The following is a 17876-nucleotide window of genomic DNA, read 5'->3' as shown; positions in this document are numbered from 1 at the left end:
AAAAACTAAACTCGTAAGAACACGGATAGTGACAAGGGAGGAGGCAGTTCTTTTTCTGGCCTTCTAAGGGTAACGCATGTATCCAGGGATACACAGAAGAATCGGGCAGTCTGTCCCGGGGACTTGATCCTTACTGGGGGAACAGTGCAAGTTTAAATGGGGAGAAGGGCAGCAGAGGGAAACTAGCCAGGCCCCGTGTCAGGTACCAGTCGGCTGCCCTACTTGCATTTTGCATTCACATCCATGCCTCCCAGGAGGGCGGTGGCAGCCCCCTTTTGCAGATTGGCAAGCCTTCTCAGAGGGATTAAGGTATTGGTCCATTTAGCGGCTAGTAAATGCTGTAGCAGTATTCAAGCAGGGCCTTGTCAGACTTGAAGGGAGGGTTTTTTCTAGTAATTTCGGTACCTCCCTGTTGTACTTGGAATGGTGAAGTGGGTCAGTTTTGGAGCCTTTCAGAAAAAGTATGATTTAAGTGCTTCAGGACTGTTTCACAAAGCTCAGTGTTCTTTGATGGTTTGGAAGCACCGCAGTGCTTTACGCCCCACAGATGTAAGTTCTTAGTCCTTTGACAATGATGTGGTTTCAAATGACGTACAGGTGCAAAACCAGACTTAGCAGCTTCTGAAGGGAAACTCTCCAGTTCTCCCTTGATTGGCTTTCTTCCGCGGGATGTAACTCTACTGCAGCGTAGGCCTGAGCTTTCCGTATGGAGTGAGGATTTTGTATCCAATGTTAGCATAAACTGATCAGATGGAGAAAATCGACGTTGCCAGTTTATTTTTGGGTTTCATTAGACAAGATGCACTATCAGTTAATGGCCCAAATAGCATATGAAATTTAGTACAGAACTTTGCATTTCTTACTTTCTACTTATAGCTGTCTTCGAACTTTAGGTTGTCTGCTTTGGAACATCAGCTCCACCACCAGGGCGCCTGTCAGTGTGTTGGTGTGATTGCATTTACACAGTGCATGTAATCTTGGGTTTCTTGGCCCCAAATGCTCCAGTGCAGAATCAAGGGCTGTAGTCATCACTTAGTCATGCAAATACTTCTAAAACTATATGTTGCCAAAAAAAAAAAAAAAAAAGGAGACAGAGAGAAATTACCTTTATCAAATTCCTTTGAATTCTAACTGCAAACTGTTGTTGAGCAGCTGTGGTTTCCTTTGCATATGAGTATATACATTTCTTTGCATGTAACTTGGTTTTTGGACTAGAACACCAATCTCTGGCTTTCCACAAGCCACAAAAATAGTAGCCAAATTGCACACATATGAAATATTTTATTCTTTTTTCTGAGAAAGACTCCTTGAATTTGGAACTTGGGGTGTGATTTTTGCTTTTTGCTTCTCCCACCCCTCTTATCATCCCTCACTCCTTCCCTCGTGGCCTTCAAGAGTTCGTGTTCTCAAAGGAGCAGGTGGACAAACACCCAGTTGGTCATTATGCAATGCTGCTGTAGAGGGAGCCCAGCCAAGAGCTAAAGGACATTATCAGAGAGGACTTCCTAGAGGAAATGGACTCTACATTCAGTTGTGAGGACAGAGTAAGAATCAGCCAGGAGAAGGGGTCAAGAGGGTGGCTTAGGTGGCAGGAGCAGACCGGGTAGAAGCCTGGAGGCTTGTGGGTGGGGACTCGGGGAGAGTGCCCTGTGCAGTCCAGGGTGGAGGGTGCCCCTGCTGGGGAGGACACTGGAGAGGGCCTGGGGTGGAGGACATTGGAGGAGCTTGTTTTTTACTAGAACTGACAGAGGAGGTAGTGAAGTTGTCAGCAGGAAGTGACCCTCAGGAGAGGTACTCCTGATTTTGCTTCTGATATTCTACAGAAAGTTGGGGTCGGGACCGGTGAGAGCAGGTCTGTCTGTCCCTTTGAGTCCCACCCCTTCATTCATTTATTCATAGCACGGGTACTTCTAAGTGTCTAGGGGAGAGGGGTGAAGCGACAGTAGTAAGCAAAATGTACTTGCTTCTTGCGAGATTAGCAGTGTCAGAAGTTGATTTAGCTTGGAATGTTCTAGGAACACAGCAGGGAAACCTAAACCAAAGTGCGGGGATTGGAGGCAGGGAAGGTTTCCTTGAGAAACAGAATCAGAATGAGCCTGGAGGCAGGTGGGAAGTAGCTAGGCATCAGGTCAGGGGGCCCCTGAGGTCACTGGGGACCTGGGTACTGCGGTGAGGCTGGGCGATGAGAGGCAGGGGCGGGGGTGGGGCCAGAACTGTACCAGAGAACCTCCGAAGTGTTTCAGTGGAGGAGTGATGTAATCAAATTTGTGCTTTGGGAAAGCTGCCCCTACTCTCTCTTTCTCTCTCTCGCTCTCGCTCTCGCTCTCGCTATTGCTCTCTTTAGTGTGTGTGTGTGTGTGTGTGTGTGTAGCGGGGAGGAGGGGGTGGGTGCCACTGAGTGGGACGGTCATTAGAAGACCACTCACAGGCTGGGAGGCGACCAGTGGGAGAGGGGCGTCAGGGCTGCGTGGGGACAACAGGGACAGTGTGGATGTAATATTTCCTTATGTTATGGAAATGACAGGCCAGCCAAGAAACAAGCACCATTCGGAGGGTTGGAGTACTCAGATGTATTACGCCGGCGGGCTCAGAAGGGCTTCTGCTCCGAAGCTCTGAGCGCCCCCAAGACGTGCACATGAGGTTTTATAGGGTTAATTACAAGTATGGGCTATTAGCCAATAAGGCTCAAACAACAAAAAGCAAGGAATCAGTACACTAGAGCTTATCAATTCGGAACAGATCACGTTACTGACACTTGTTGAGCTTGGATTTACGAGTTAGCTTGTTAGCCCAGTAAACTGACACTAAACTTCAGATTTACGAGTTAGCCCGGCAGAACTTAGATCAGTAAACCGACACTTATCACACTTAGATTTGTGACTTAGCTCGTTAGCCCAGCTGGGCTTTTCCTTCACACTTATGGGGAGGGCTTGTTAGCGGGGCCACACTCGCGGCGCCTTGTGGCTGGAAGAAAGCAGATGGTGGCAGCCAGGCTGACTTTCCTCTTCTTTCCTTCCCTGCCTTGTGTGATGGTCTTAGCTCAGCCAATATTTGGAACAGAAGAGCTAAATTCCAGGGTAGCCCAGGACTTTGTTGAGCTCGTTCAAGTGAGATCTGATAGGATTAAGTTTGTATTGAGATCTGCAGGTTCACTTAGCTAGAAATTCACCATCTTTTGCATTTCCATAGGGGTTTTTATTCTTGATAAAGATTGCTTTCTTGGTGAAAGGAAATTGAATATAGCTGCTGTTTTTCTCAAAAATATCTTTAAAGAAATTTAATATTCAAAAGAATAGGAATATTCTGAAATGATAAAGTAAGGCTTCGGTGTAGTTTCTTTGGTTTCAGAGTTGACACGGAATTAGAGCCTTTGCATTACTTAATAGCACATCCTTATCAGTATTTAAAGAGCTGTTAGTGAGTGCCCCAGGCCCCAGCTCTCAAAGCATCATTAAAGCTTGCTCTGAAATTGTGAATTTGTAAAGATCTTTTTTGCAGAATCCAAACAGTTGGTTTATAATATGCAGCATAGCTCTTTTTATAAAAAAATAGGTTAAAAGTTAAGAAAGTAGAAGATAGATATTAAAGCTGAAACATAAACATTCTTGTGCTAATGTTGCAACTGGAAATTTTGAAAAGAAAAATCCTTCTGTAATATCATCTACATGAAATACTTATATGTCTATCACATTTGAAAAATATCTACGCAGTGTTTTTCGAAGTCAGGACAATTCCAGCTCAGATACTGACAGTGATGGTTGCTGGTTTTCAATTGTAGAGTCTAAATTTGCCTTCTTTGCTTTTTTTTTTTTTTTTTGTACTGAGAGGGTTGAGTAGTGCTTTGCCAGCATGCTTTCAGGGCAGTTTTGGGGCAGACATCTCGTGCACCATCAGTGAGATATTTCTGTGCATTTTACTTTCTGGACATCACCAGGGCGCATGTGGAAACATGAGGGGGTTTGTGCCTGCAGGACGTGATGCTTCAGGACTCCCTGGTCCATCACCATTTATTCTGAAGCTGCTCCTGTCAGTGAATGATTTTCTGTGGCTTGGAGGTAAGGTGGTCTGATGCAGATGATCAGATGTGTAGTTAAAGTGCTGTTACTTGAAATAAGAGAAAACCTTGAAACACAGCTCTAAAAATACAGGATGAGGGAGGAGAATTGGCTGAGCTGCTTGCAGTGGGGAGTCTTCTCAGGTGACTCCCTCACCGTGATTCCTGCCAATATCCGCCCCAGCCCTGCACGGCAGTCCTGCCGAAGCAAGCATGCCCTTTGCTCAGAAATGCGCTGAATTTCCTTGTGCCTCTGTGTGTTGGCTTTTTTAAAGCACATCTTGCCCTTTGCTTTGAATGAAATTCTTGTTAGGAACCTCTCACACTCATTCTTCCAGACCTTGTCCATATGTAGCGGCTGAGTGGATGAACAGAATACAATATCTCCATGTAGTGGAATATTATTCAGACATAAGAATGAATAAAAAAGAAAAAAAGGGGGGGAGATGACAAAGGCCACTTGCTCTTGGAAGTCCACCCTGAAGGCTCAACCCGCCCTTTTCCCTTTGAAACCCCACCCCTTATACTCCTCTCTATTTGATAGTATTTATCACCTTCTAATAAACTATAACCTTTAAAAAAAATAAGTTGGTAATACCACTTTGAAATGGATGACCGTTAATAACAGCATGTTAAGTAAAAGGAACCAGACACAAAAGGCCACATATTGTTGATTTTAGTGATCTGAAATGTCCAGAATAGGCACATGCAGAGGCAGAGGGCAGATGATGCTTGCGAGGGGCTGGCTGGACAGGGGGATGGGGAGTGACTGCTAATGGACAGGGGATTTCTTTTGGGGTGATGGAGTGTTCTGGAGATAGATGATGCTAAGGGCTGCACAACCGTGAATATAGAGAAAGCTGCTGAATCGTACCCCTTTAAGTGGGTGAGTTTTATTATATGTGAATTATATCTCAATTATAAAACACTGGAAAAAAAAAAAAAACTCAAAGGACAGCCTCTCCTGCGCCTGCCCCGCAGTGGGGTCTGCCAGTCTCCCTCTGTGTTTGAGGTGCTTGTGACACGGTTTTCTCCTGCAGGGACTGTCTCCTGGAGGTGGGAGCGGGAGGCACGGTCCATGTGTCTCCATCATCTAGCGTGTTGTAGATGTTCCCTAAGTGCTTGTTAATAAATGCCCTGGGAGTAAGGTCTAAATGGGGCTCTTTGCTGAAAGAAGCTGTCAGCTCAGAGGGCCTGCCGGCCAGTTAGGATAAATACGGGTCAGAGTGAAGTAACAAAATTCTCTGATAGAAGTTTAACAACGAGCTGTAGTACACACTAAGTAGAAGAGATTCTTGAATGGACTTACATTTCCTAATTTGGCTTCTTAAAGAATAGAGAGAAATAAAAGTGGGAAAGAGAAGAAATCAATGCAAAAGAAAAGAGAAAACATGTAAAAATAATTAAGCTGAATGAGAAAAGGAAATGATGGGAGCTTGAGTATGTTGTATTGAAAGAGAAGTCTGTAAATCCTCGTGACTGATGGCTGGAGGGTAGCTGTGAGATTGGGCACTTCTCCAGGATGAGAACACACCCGGGACCCTGACCCACAGGGTGGTGACGGGCTGTCAGCTTCCTGCAGAGAACGGTGTCCTGTGTTCTTGGCCTCTCACCTGCAGTCCATTGGAAAGGTACAGTGGAGCTTCCCGGGGGCTCCACGACGTGCGACACCACAGCAGACGGAGGGCAGAAGTGCTTGCGGGGACCCGGCTCACTTGTGTTGAGCCAGACGGTAAGGAAATTTGTAGAACTGTAAAACGATGCCACTCTTCTGGTGTTTTGTTTTGGAAAATAGTTATCCTTCATAAAAATTTAACATTTAATGGGCTTATTATTTTAATAAGAATGAATACATAAAGTTTTAAATCCTTCTCTATTTTTCTTCATTTTTTTTAATGGAGGTACTGGGGATTGAACCCAGGACCTCTTGCATGCTAAGCATGTGCTCTATCCCTGAGCCATATCCCTCTTCCCTAGTTTTACTTTTGAATATGGTAAGTATCTGTAAGTGTAACCTGCACACACACACAGAAGCACTCTTTGAGATCCTCAGTGATTTTTCAGAGTGTCAGGGAGATCTAAGACCAAAAAGTTGAGGCCCGCAGAGCTAAAGAATACAGATGAAGACTGTAGCCCAGCTTGTCAGGCGTGTGGCTGCGTAAGGTTCTCAGGGTGGAACTGGCAGTGAGAGGAGAGCAAAAGGTTGTAGCTACTAACTGTGGCCACCTTTGAGAAGGAGGCAGGCCAGTTAGATATTTATTCCAGGTGGGGCAGGTGAATTTAGGGTGAAGGAGGTGGAAAAGTATTCTGGTCCTGCTTCAGGTGGTATTATTTAAAAACACTTTCATTTCGGGGTCATTCCTGCTCAATCCATCTCTCTGCAGGGGCAGCATCTGGCCCAGAGCCTGCCACAGAGCGCACATTAGATTCTTGGTTAAATGAATGGCCTGTTTCACATGTGGGCTCAGTCCCTCAGTGGAACCCTGAGCATCGTGAGATTCTTCCGTGTTGCCAGCCTTGACACGTGCATGCAGAGCAGAAAAGTTGGCATGTTCCTGTTTGTAACAAAACCAGAGATCTGTGGGTTTGATCTTTGGGGGAAAAATTGGCATTTCCACGTAATCAGACTGTCCAAATAATTCTTAGTCACTGCAGACTGAGATGAGGATGGGCCGTAATTTTGTTCATTGTACTTTCATTTTAACGCCCAGCTGAGCCTGAGGTGCTGTGTTCGGCCTCTGTCATCTGTCATTATCCTGCTGAGACTTGTTGCCAAGCTGGGGCTCAGAGGTTCCAGGGCAGCTCACTTCCTGCCGAGGCAACCAACAGACACCGCCCAGGTAAGCTTTGCCCGTGCCTCTGTCCTGGGCTCGTTGTCAGTCCTTCAGCAAGCAGGAGTAATTTGTTATTGTCCCCTCTGAGTTAAGCTTGACTAATGTTTAAATAAAGTATAAAATCCGTTGCGTCAAGAATCCTACGCATGAGATATTTTCTTCTGATTTTACTGAATATGCATCGATCTTATTGAGTCTTATTGAATGATAATAATGGATTACAGTCATTGGTTGATTTCTGGAACAGATACATAACATTTCATGGTAGATCGACCTTGAACTTCTGGGTTATTTTCATCCTGTGTATTTGCTGATGTTAATCCCAGATGTCAGTTTTAACAGCTGATTCAAGGACTGGGGGCTGCTGCTTTTTTTCCTGGTTGACTAATTTCTCTTACTGAGTGAAGTTAGATTTGGTTATGTTCATTAGCAGCTGCAGACACCAAAGAGTTTTTTTTCAGGAGATGACCTGCAAATGATAGCTGAATGACTTTGACCCTTTGGGCCCCTAATGAATGAAATTGCCTTAAAAGGTTCAGGACATAGCTGTCATATCGCACAGGTTGCAAAGGTAATAACAGAATGCGGAGATCCAGGTGAGACACAGAGCTGCTAGGTGATTTTTAATCCATGAGTTTTTATTTATTTTTTTTATGGATTATTCCCTCCAAGGAGAAAGCCTCTGGTAGTAGATGTGTATTAGATGAGGAAATGCCTTAAATTTCCTTTTCCCTGATTTATTCCATCCCCCACCACCAACAAGTGGTGCAGAGAACATTTATAAACCACCACTGAAGCCGCGCGGTCTGAACCTGGGTGCACTTTTTGTACCCAATGAATCTGATGGTTCTTGAAGATAGGTTCATCATTCTTCCTCAGACCATTCTAGTGGTTTCAGTGGGGTCTCAGCTACTGGAGAGGGAAGAGGCAGCCTGAGATGTGATAGAGGAGAGCAGGTCTAGATGTCTCTGTTCCCCCTTTCCTGGGCTTGATACTGAGCTGAGGTCCCTCCCGTCAGTGTTCCCCCCACTGTGTTTATCCCTTGCCATATTCTCTGCTGTCTCTGGGAGGACATTCCAGCTTTCTAAGCCCCCGGTCCTCTGCTCCCTCTCTCTGGGAGTGTCTGTTGCTGTGGGTGGCTTTGTTTTGTTGTCACCCTGCAATGTGAAGAGTCCTCATGTGCTGAGGCCGTTCTACTCATGTGGGCAGTGAGGCAGAGTCATGTTTTTTTTTCCCCCTTGCTGAGTGTACGTGAAAAAGGTTTAAGCCTGAAAAAGGCTCTGTCTGCAGAAATGTCTTTATTTAGTTTTGCATGGAGTAAAAACCTTGAGAGCTTTTTAATCATTGAAGACAGTCTGTGGGGAAACAGTGAAGCCCAGGTGAGACCTGGAAGAGCCGCACTTCCGTCACTGCCACGGGTGGTGACTTCACCCCCCTTCAGGTAGTAAAGGGCCCAGACCTGTGAACGGAGGTGACATCATGAATACATATGTGTATCCGCTGCTTCACCTTGGGTGTTACTTTCAAGCTGAGGCAGTTTGTGGCGGCAGCCTCATCCTACATCAGGAATTTATGAGGAAGACCAGACAGACTTGATTAGTGCAGTATGAATTTTTCATGAAATTAATGTCATTCTAGTAAGATAGGGACTAGTTAAAGTGTCCTAAGCAGACAACCTTGAAGATTATTTACATAGAATGTGTATTTTTACAACTCAGAATTCGTATTGCCATGTAACCATCCACTAGAACTTTTAAATTTGAAGGAATCTGACCAGAACCATTAATTTAGAAAATTCAACACTAAATATTTTCAGGCAATAACCTTATATCTTTTGTGATTGAAGAAAATTTTGATCTTTTTTCTGTAATCTTAATAGGTTTTAAAATATCAAAACATTGATTTGACATGTCACTTTTTAAATAGAGAGAATAAAGTTCAAGCTGTTTTAATATGTAACTAAATATTTTTGTATTTCAGCAAACTGGTGTGATTTCCTGACTCTTTGGGAAGTATTTTGCAAGACACTTAGATTACCTACTGTTGGAAAAATGCAGAAGTGACTTTTATGAATATAGGACTAGTACAGATCTGTTGGTTTTTGATATAGTGCAAGACATGAGGACTAGGAGAGCTTTGCTGCTGATTGCCAGAAGAACAGATGCTGCGTCTCAGCCTCCCCTCCTGTAAAATAAAGAGGCTTACCTAGATTCTTTCCACTACTGTTTCCATGAGCCTATGTCTTTTGTTTATATTCAGGAGTATTATCAATTTCAGATTAAATGCTGAATACCACTCCCTTTCCCGAAGCAGAATTCAGTGTGTGCTAAATAAGCATTTAGTTATCTGATTCTTCTTTCTTTTTCTTAAATTTTATTTTACTGAGTTATAATCATTTACAATGTTGTGTCAATTTCCAGTGTAGAGCACAATTTTTCAGTTATACATGAACATGCATATATTCATTGTCACATTCTCTTTCATTGTGAGCTACCACAAGATCTTGTATATATTTCCCTGTACAATACAGTATGTTCTTGTTTATCTATTCTATATATACCTGTCAGTATCTACAAATTTCAAACTCCCCGTCTATACCTTCCCACCCCCCTCCTCCCTGGCAACCAGAAATTTGCATTCTTTGTTTATGAGTCTGTTTCTGTTTTGTATTTACATTCATTTGTTCTTTTCTTTTCATTTTAGATTCCACATATGGGTGATCTCATATGGTATTTTTCTGTCTCTTTCTGGATTACTTCGCTTAGAATGACATTCTCCAGGAACATCCATATTGCTGCAAATGACATTATGTTGTCATATTTATGACTGAATAGTATTCCATTGTATAAATATACCACATCTTCTTTATCCACTCATATGTTGATGGGCATTTAGTCTGCTTCCCTGTCTGGGCTATTGTAAATAGTGCTGCTATGAACATTGGGGTGCAAGCGTCTTTTCGAAGTAGGGTTCCTTCCGGATATATGCCCAGGAGTGGGATTCCTGGGTCATATGGTAAGTCGATTCCTAGTCTTTTGAGGAATCTCCACACTGTTTTCCACACTGGCTGCACAAATCTGCATTCCCACCAGCAGTGTACGAGGATTCCCTTTTCTCCACAGCCTCTCCAACATTTGTCATTTGTGGACTTTTGAATGATGGCCATTCTGGCTGGTGTGAGGTGATACCTCATTGTAGTTTTGATTTGCATTTCTCTGATAATTAGTGAAATTGAGCATTTTTTCATGTGTCTAATGATCATTCGTATTTATTCTTTGGAGAATTGATTGTTTATGTCTTCTGCCGATTTTTGGATTTTTTTTTTTTATATTAAACCTTATGAGCTGCTTATATATTCTGGAGATCAAGCCTTTGTCGGTTTCATCATTGCAAAAAGTTTCTCCCATTCCGTAGGTTTTCATTTTGTTTTGCTTATGCTTTCCTTTGCTGTGCAGAAGCTTGTGCATTTAATTAGGTCCCATTTGTTTATTCTTGCTTTTATTTCTATTGCTTGGGTAGACTGCCCTAGGAGAACATTTTTGAGATGTATGTCAGACAATGCATTGCCTAGATTTTCTTCTAGGAGGTTTATTGTATCTTGTCTTATGTTTAAGTCTTTGATCCATTTTGAGATTATTTTTGTGTATGGTGTAAGGGAGTGTTCTATTCTAGCTTCATTGCTTTACATGCTGTTGTCCAGTATTCACAACAACATTTGCTGAAGAGGCTGTCTTTTTTCCATTGTACTTTCTTGCCTCCGTTGTCAAAGATTAGTTAATAAAAAGTGTGTGGGTTCATTTCTGGGCTCTCTATTCTGTTCCATTGGTCCATATGTCTGTTTTTGTACCAATACCATGCTGTTTTGATTACTGTAGCTCTATAGTATTGTCTGAAGTCTAGGAGGGTTGTTCCTCCAGCTTCTTTCTTTTTCTTCAGTGATGCTTTGTCAATTCTAGGTCTTTTATGGTTCCATATAAATTTTATTAAGATTTGTTGTAGTTCTGTGAAATATGTCCTGGGTAATTTGATAGGGATTTCATTAAATCTGTAGATTGCCTTGGGCAGTGTGACCATTTTAACAATACTGATTCTTTGAATCCAGGAACATGGGATATCTTTTGTTTTTATTTATTTTAGGCTCTATTGGGCTTAACATTCCTTGATTGTTTTTCCCCAATCCTATAGCAGGTAGGTAGCCTTGATGTGTCATCATTGCTTGGCTTATTTGACTAGATTGGGAGAGGAATGTAAATTTTAGCTTTCCATTGTTTTAATAAGACTTTCCCCAATAGATTTATCAGCAAGTCAGCAATATAAAGTTGTATCTTAGCTGTCTGACCATCAGGGCCTCGACAATCAAGGATCAGACTGCTACATTTTAATCCCTGGGTTCTCCCTAGACCCACAACATCAATATTTGTTGGCTGTGTTGGCCATCGACTCGGCAGTGAGTAAAATTAATGATAGAAATGTCCGCTCCAGAATCAGTTAAGCCTCTGAAAGATTTTTCTTGTGTTTTCACATTACAGACAGGATGTGAATCCAGAATCTTTTTGGTTAAAAACACCCTCACCTTTCCTGTCCTTCCAAACCCTTCGTTTCCTCGCACACTGTTGCTGACTCCTGCAGGGTAGTGTGGCAGCAGCGGCAGCTGAGCAGTTTTATTTCCTTTTTCTGCTTCTCATGGCTTTATAGATGACATCATGACCTTAATTTCTCCTGTATAGTCACTATCTGTCACCCCAGTATGAACCCGGACACCTTGAGAAGTTAAATTAGATCTTCCTAATAACAGGCCCACTGTCCCAGGAGGAAGAGGTCTATACATTTCTGTTTCTATTAATGATGGTTCCTCTCCTGGCATAAGAATAAGTGAATTTAAACAGGGGATATTGATGGAGGCACTCCCTGCGGTTGCTGGGAATAATTCCATGACATTGTGCTGTAATCTTTGTTTGCACTGGCATTTACAGGGAACGCTCCCTTTTGTCATGGGGCTGGGAGCAAGCCCCTTTTGAAGCTTTCCTGAAGCATTGTCCCATCCTTATGCAACACAGACCTACAGTGATTTGCCCAGTGATTTACTTTTTCACATCTTGGACAGACTCCAGGAGATTTTTCCTTTTTATTTCTTGTAAAATTTTCTGGTGCAGCCTTTTATTTTGTATTTCTTCATTCCTTTTTTGTATCAACAATTTTTCCACAATTAAAACATTTGCCTTGAAAAGTTTTTCCTAGTTTCAATCTTGCCATGGCTTACAACATCTTATTGGCCGTAAAACTTTCTATTCCCACTCTCTGGCACAATTTTATATATTCAGCCAATGGAGCCTTCCCTTTAAAGGGACCGATAGCCTTTTTGCAGTCCTCCTTAGCATTTTCATAAGCAAGAAGTTGAAGAATTGTATTCGCAGACTCCAGGCTTGTCTGAGTGGGAGATGGGATCAAGATGACCAGAGCAGAGTATACTGGGCAGGTCCCATACACCTGCCTCTGTCACTGCCATACCCCCAGACCCCTGACCTCACCACGCAAGCCTCCTAGGAGCAAGGAAAGGGCTGTGGGGCTACCCAGGTGGGATCTGAGTGTTCGCACGGCCTCGGTAAGCCTGCCCTGGGGCTCCCTGTGTTACCTTTGGGTCCCTCTGGCCAAAAGGCCAGAGGCGCCCGGGGTGAGGATTCACCCAGTGTCAGCACCGATGATACAGTCCCTTGTTGCAAGCATTCCACAGGCCGCGCCTCGGGTGTTGAGATGCAGCAGAACATCTCTGAGTTGCGCTGAGTTGACCACCCAAGTGAGCTGAGTAGGGGGCTCCTCTACAAAGTCGGTGTCTTGGAACTTGGAACTAGGTTCCAAGCTCTGTTGAGCTCTATTGTGAGGTCACTTCCTGGGGTCCCCTTCCCCAAGCTTCCTCCTGACACAAAGCTCCCCAAGGGCATTTCTGGGCTGCCAATGGCTCACTTCCCACCCCATGCCGTGTCCACACACAGTGACACCAACTCAGCTCAGCCCTTAGCCCTGGGGAGACCTGGATGCAGCCAGGACACCAGCTCTGGACACACCTCTGAGGACACAGCTGGGTTCAGACCCGGCTCCCCCATCAGCAGTGCTGTCACCCTGGACAAGCCACGAGCCTTTCAGTGTCTCCCCAGTCCCCCATCAGTGCAGAGCGCATCATTCAGGCCCCTGATTCCTAGGTAAGCCATAAGTCCATAGACACATAAATGTCCACTGCATATGTCACCCCCATGGGCTGGGATCACAGGGAGCTCGTGCACAGACCTAGCAAATGAAGGATACCACACAGGGTTGGCAAAGTGCAGAGCACAACCTACACAGGCTGGGGTCTGCCCTGAGGAATGGGAAAAGTCACACTTCTTGCTGCCTGCTTCCCAGCTCCCTGTCCCCAGATTGAAATTAAATACAATTCTGAAATTGTCCACTCTGGCATACAACCTCCTAAGTCATTCTGTCATGTTCAGATTTAGGCTCAGTGTCTCATCTGGGCCTCTAGGGTGAGCTGCCCCACAGTGTCTCCCTGCTTGCTTGCCTTCTGGTCACACATTCTTGTGTGATCCCCACACCCTCCCCTGCAGGGTGGGTGGACATTGGGACCAGGTTCTGACATGTAGACTGACTTGTGGAAACGTGCATGACTTCCACACATTCCCAGCTCCAGCGTTCATTCTTTCTCTGTCTCTCAGTGCTTCTCTGTCTGTTTTGTCTCTGTTTCTCTCTCTCCCTCTGCCTCTCTGTGTTTCAGCCTGTCTGTCTCTTTCCTGTATGTATGTGTGCATATGTTTACGTGTATATGTGTGTTTTCATGTGTGTGTATTGTTAGGACCCAGGGCAGATCACTTCTGAAAATGCCTTGATGACATATTATATGGTATTCATGTTACTGAAGAAAAAAAAAATCTTTGAAAGTTGGGCAAACACTTTGGTGGGATCAGCTCTAAGGATCAGTACCGCTGGGGAAGGGATGCACCTGTGGCCCTTTGATGCGTCCTGCACACTGTTCCCCTGGAGAGGAGCGTCTGTTCGCTCTTCCCTCCAGGGGACCTGCTGGGGCCTCTGCCTCCTCACGTTGTCACCAGGCTAAAGACCTGCCAGTGCGATGGTGACCAGTGCTGCCGCCACAGTGTGTCCATCTGCCTGTGTCCTCACCTGAGAGGTTGAGCATCTCGAGCACACTGGCCACCTGCACTGCCTCTCATTAGAACTGCCTGTGTGTGTTCTGTTTCTTTTTAGAACACTGGGTTTCATGAGGTTTTTGGCCCACAGGGATATGAAATCTTTCTCTGACCTTGGGTCATGAGGAAAGCTTTTTCCACGTTGTGGTTTGGCTTTCCAGCTGTCTTTCCTGGCCTTTGTTTGTTTTTTGGTTTTGTTTGATTTGTTTCACCACAGAAAGAGCTAAGCATCTCCCTTTTGGCTTTGGTTTCATAATTAGAACAGCAGTGCCTACCCCCAGATGATGCACAGAGTTATTAAAAGGGCTTTATTTTGTACATATCATCTTTAATCCATCTGGATTTTTCCTTTCAAAATGCAAACATGCTAATTCATGTAAACACACACAAAAAAAATCACCAGTCCCCTCTTGAGGTATGTGAGCACACACAAAAATCCACCTTTTATATGATTTCATTAACAGGGAACCTCTAGGATAGGTAAAGACACAGAAAGAGAAAGGGGATTGGGGTTTTTCACGGGCTGGGGGAGGGAGGATGTGGGCTGTGCTTTGAATACAAGTTTTTACTTTGAGGAAGGAAATAGTCTGAAACCAAACAGTGGTGTTGGTCTCACAGCATTATGAGTGCACTTAATGCTCCTGAATTGCAGAATTTTAAATGGGAAAAGGCTAAACTTTATTCTTGTAAACTTAAAACATATAACTAGATGTTACTCTAATAGAAAAGATCAAACCTGACTCCATAGTAGATCTGTTCTTTTGTCTTTAACCCTGTGCCCTGTCTTCTAGGCTCAGTCTTGCTGGCTCTGAACCTTTTGTAAAACAATGTTGCCTTTAGCCACTCTGGTAAATGAAAGAGCTTGTTCTCAAGGCTCTGACCTTTAAGCATATTAACACTTTTGCACTGATATAAAGACAATAAGTTGCCGAATAGAAAATAACTTGTTTTGCTAGAGATTTTGCAGGGGCACTATGGCCTGACCCACATGGACAGCTATAGACCAAAAAAATGGTAGACTAAGTCCTGCAGAACCATCTTCCCCATGTCAGACTTCAGGTTCCTTTTCTATTGAAAAGGGGAGGGGCTGTGGTTCGTTGCTGCAAACTTCTTGGTGTAGGATTTCTTTGTTCTTGGAATCCTTTGCAGTGGTCCACGTGGGTCGGATCATGGTATCCCTGTAAAACCTCGAAGAAAGCAAAGGTTATGTTCTATCCTGCAACTTGTTATCTTTATAGGAGGGCAAAAGTGTTAATATCCTTAAAGGTCAGAGCCTTGAGACTAGGCTCTCATGCATATTTCAGGCTAAAGGCAACATTGTTTTACAAAAGGTGCAGAGCTAGCAAGAATAAGCCTAGATAACAGAAGACAGGTTTAAAGGAAAAGGAACAGATCTAATATGGATTCAGATCTGTTCTTTTCTATTACAGTGCCTTTTGGTGAGAGGTAAGAGGATGTTTACAGGTGGGTCCTCCTCTGCCCCAGGCTGGGGTTCAGGCAGGAGTCCTTCCAGGTTCACCATGAATGTGGACTTGATCTCCTGCAGAGAAAGTAACAATTATTGGTGATTAAAATTGCAGTCAAAGTCCCTTCAATTGCCTGTAAACCATACCATGGCAAGGGACATCTCATAGGCCAGTCAACAGTCAGTCTCCCCTGATGCAAGGGACCAGCAACATGGCGGGTTCCAAGGTGGCCTGGCCAGCGAAGCTGCCTGCTTTGTTCTCCAGCCTTGGCTTCCTAACATGAACACTTTAAAAGCTCCCATCCCTCTTCCCTTTGCCCAGTGTGAATGAACAAGGTCCCTGCACCCACATGGGCTGAGCCCACGCCATGCACACAGCCCTGTGCACACAGCCAACTGCCTGCTCTCCATCTCTGGGCTTAGCTGCACCCTCCAAACTCCCCAATCCCTGCAGGTCCGCATTCCCAGTGCTTCTGCCCTAGGGGTCTGGATCACCATCAGGACCATCAACCACCCCAGGTCCACAGGCCAGTTGCGGGCAGCCAGAGATCACCCTGACACTCAGACTCAGATGAGGCACAGCGTGCAGGGTTCAGGACACCAGGGCGGGAATTGCATCTGCCTCCAGCTCGGCTCGCCTCACCCTGTAGCCTCAGACACTAGCTTTGCAGGTGCACACTAGGCCAGAACCCTCGCTGGTGGCAGTCACCATGGGGACTGGAGTCCGGACTACCAAACCCCAACCACGGGGTGAGTGGTGAGAGAGTCATCTCCAGGTAGGGGTGCACTAGGAGTGAGGGGGGAACCTGCGTTGAAGGGGGTACAGGCTGAGAGGTGACGGGCCGCTCAGAAGGAGCTGACCCAGTTGAGGCTTGAGGGGGAACACTTCGGGATGTTGGAGGTCCTGTGGTGAGGCATGAGTCGTGAAGTTGGGGTGTAGGGGCCATAAGTTAGGACCTAGCAGGATGGAGTATGTGGCAGGGACCTCGGTGTGAGGAGAAGGAGCCCTATCTTCGGGGTCTGGTGGGAGACTGGGCCTTTCCATGGTGGGAGGATAGTATCCGGAAGGGAGAGGCTAGCAAGGGGAGTGGAGCCGGGGGTGTGGCCCGGCCCAGGGCGGTCGTGGCTTTGAGTGCCAGGACCCCATTGGTGGCGGTATGGGGGCACTGGGGATGGAGATCTGGGGAATGGCGGGCAGCGGTGTGGCGGGAAGGAGGGTAGGCCCGCAGGACAGTGGGCCTGCAGAAGGGTGGGGTCCCAGCCCACCGCCCCACCGCAGGCCTCCACCCAGGTCCTCCTGTACCCAGGCGCCACTTCCGGTACAGCAGGAGCCCCAGCCGAAAGTCCCCTATGCCGGGGGGTTGGGGAGGGCGCGCATGCGCAAACGCACAGACGCGCGGACAGCGGAACCCGCGCAGAACGTGTGGCAGCCAGGTGGGAGCCAGGTGTTCCTGGAGCAGCTCCCTGAAAAGGAGCGCGGCCTGGAGTCTGGGCCGACGCTTACAGTCTCCTCCGCTGCCGCCGCCTGGGAGGTGAAGGCGCGCTGGATGGGACACGGAGGCGGCGAGTGCGGTCTGAGTTGCGCAGTTGGGGAGGTGCGTGGGTAGGGGTGCTTAGTTGAGTCCCGGGCCACGGGGCCCATTAGGACCCTGAGGAGGGTCTGAGGTCGCCGCCTGGTTCGTGGTGCTGTCCCCTCTCCTTAGTAGTCCCTGAACCCCGCGTCTGCCCTGACTCTTATTCCCGGGTTTGGGAAAGCGGGTGTGGCCCCGGAACATCTCCAACCAGCCCTCAGACCATGGCCTGCTCCCTGGAGTCTGGTGCGGTGCAGTCAGTGGGCGGCGGCTGAGAGGAGGGGTGCCTGTCCTCAGGGGGAGCAGGTGGACTTGCTCCCATCTCCTCCAGGGCCTGTTCCCGGGGTGGCCTCTGTTGCCCCGGGTTCGGAGACACATATTCATGCAGCCCGCTCCTGGGAGGAGGGTGCAGTGCTGTCTAGAGCAGCGTCAACAGCGGGCAAGGACTTGTGGAGGACCGGGCTCTAGCCCAGGGTAACTCATTCTCCTTTCTTCTCTTGCTTCCTCAGGTGGTGGCAGTAGCGGCTTTTCCAGTATAGGTTATTACCAGATATTGAATGTAAGTTTCTGTGCTATAGAGAAGAAACTTTTTTTAAATCTATTTTCATATATAGTGGCTAACATTTGTAAGTCTCAAACTCCCAAATTTATCCCTTCCCACCCCCTTTCCCTGGTAACCATGAGATTGTTAACTATGTGTACGAGTCTGTTTCTGTATTGTAGATGAATTCATAGTGACCTTGTTTCTTTCTTCTTTTT

At 45.9% G+C, this 17876-nt stretch overlaps 1 protein-coding gene across 14 annotated transcripts in view; it reads left to right on the top strand.

Annotated features, from left to right (window-relative positions):
• LOC116661562 overlaps positions 1-17876 on the top strand; it is a 173349-nt gene that overhangs the window by 88241 nt on the left and 67232 nt on the right. For 7 of the 14 annotated variants that reach the window (XM_032473938.1, XM_032473934.1, XM_032473933.1 and 4 more), the window contains exons 5-7: positions 5576-5786; positions 6766-6894; positions 17627-17676. The exons of the other annotated variants lie outside the window; for them this stretch is intronic. In XM_032473938.1, the coding sequence (XP_032329829.1) occupies positions 5576-5786; positions 6766-6894; positions 17627-17676 (390 nt within the window). The remainder of the gene's footprint in view (positions 1-5575; positions 5787-6765; positions 6895-17626; positions 17677-17876) is intronic. 14 annotated transcript variants of the gene reach the window in all.

Source organism: Camelus ferus, chromosome 35, assembly GCF_009834535.1.
Source record: "Camelus ferus isolate YT-003-E chromosome 35, BCGSAC_Cfer_1.0, whole genome shotgun sequence".
In the NCBI taxonomy this organism is placed as follows: domain Eukaryota; kingdom Metazoa; phylum Chordata; class Mammalia; order Artiodactyla; family Camelidae; genus Camelus; species Camelus ferus.
The sequence above is the reverse complement of the archived record's forward strand: the minus strand, read 5'-3'. Positions and strand labels throughout refer to the sequence as shown.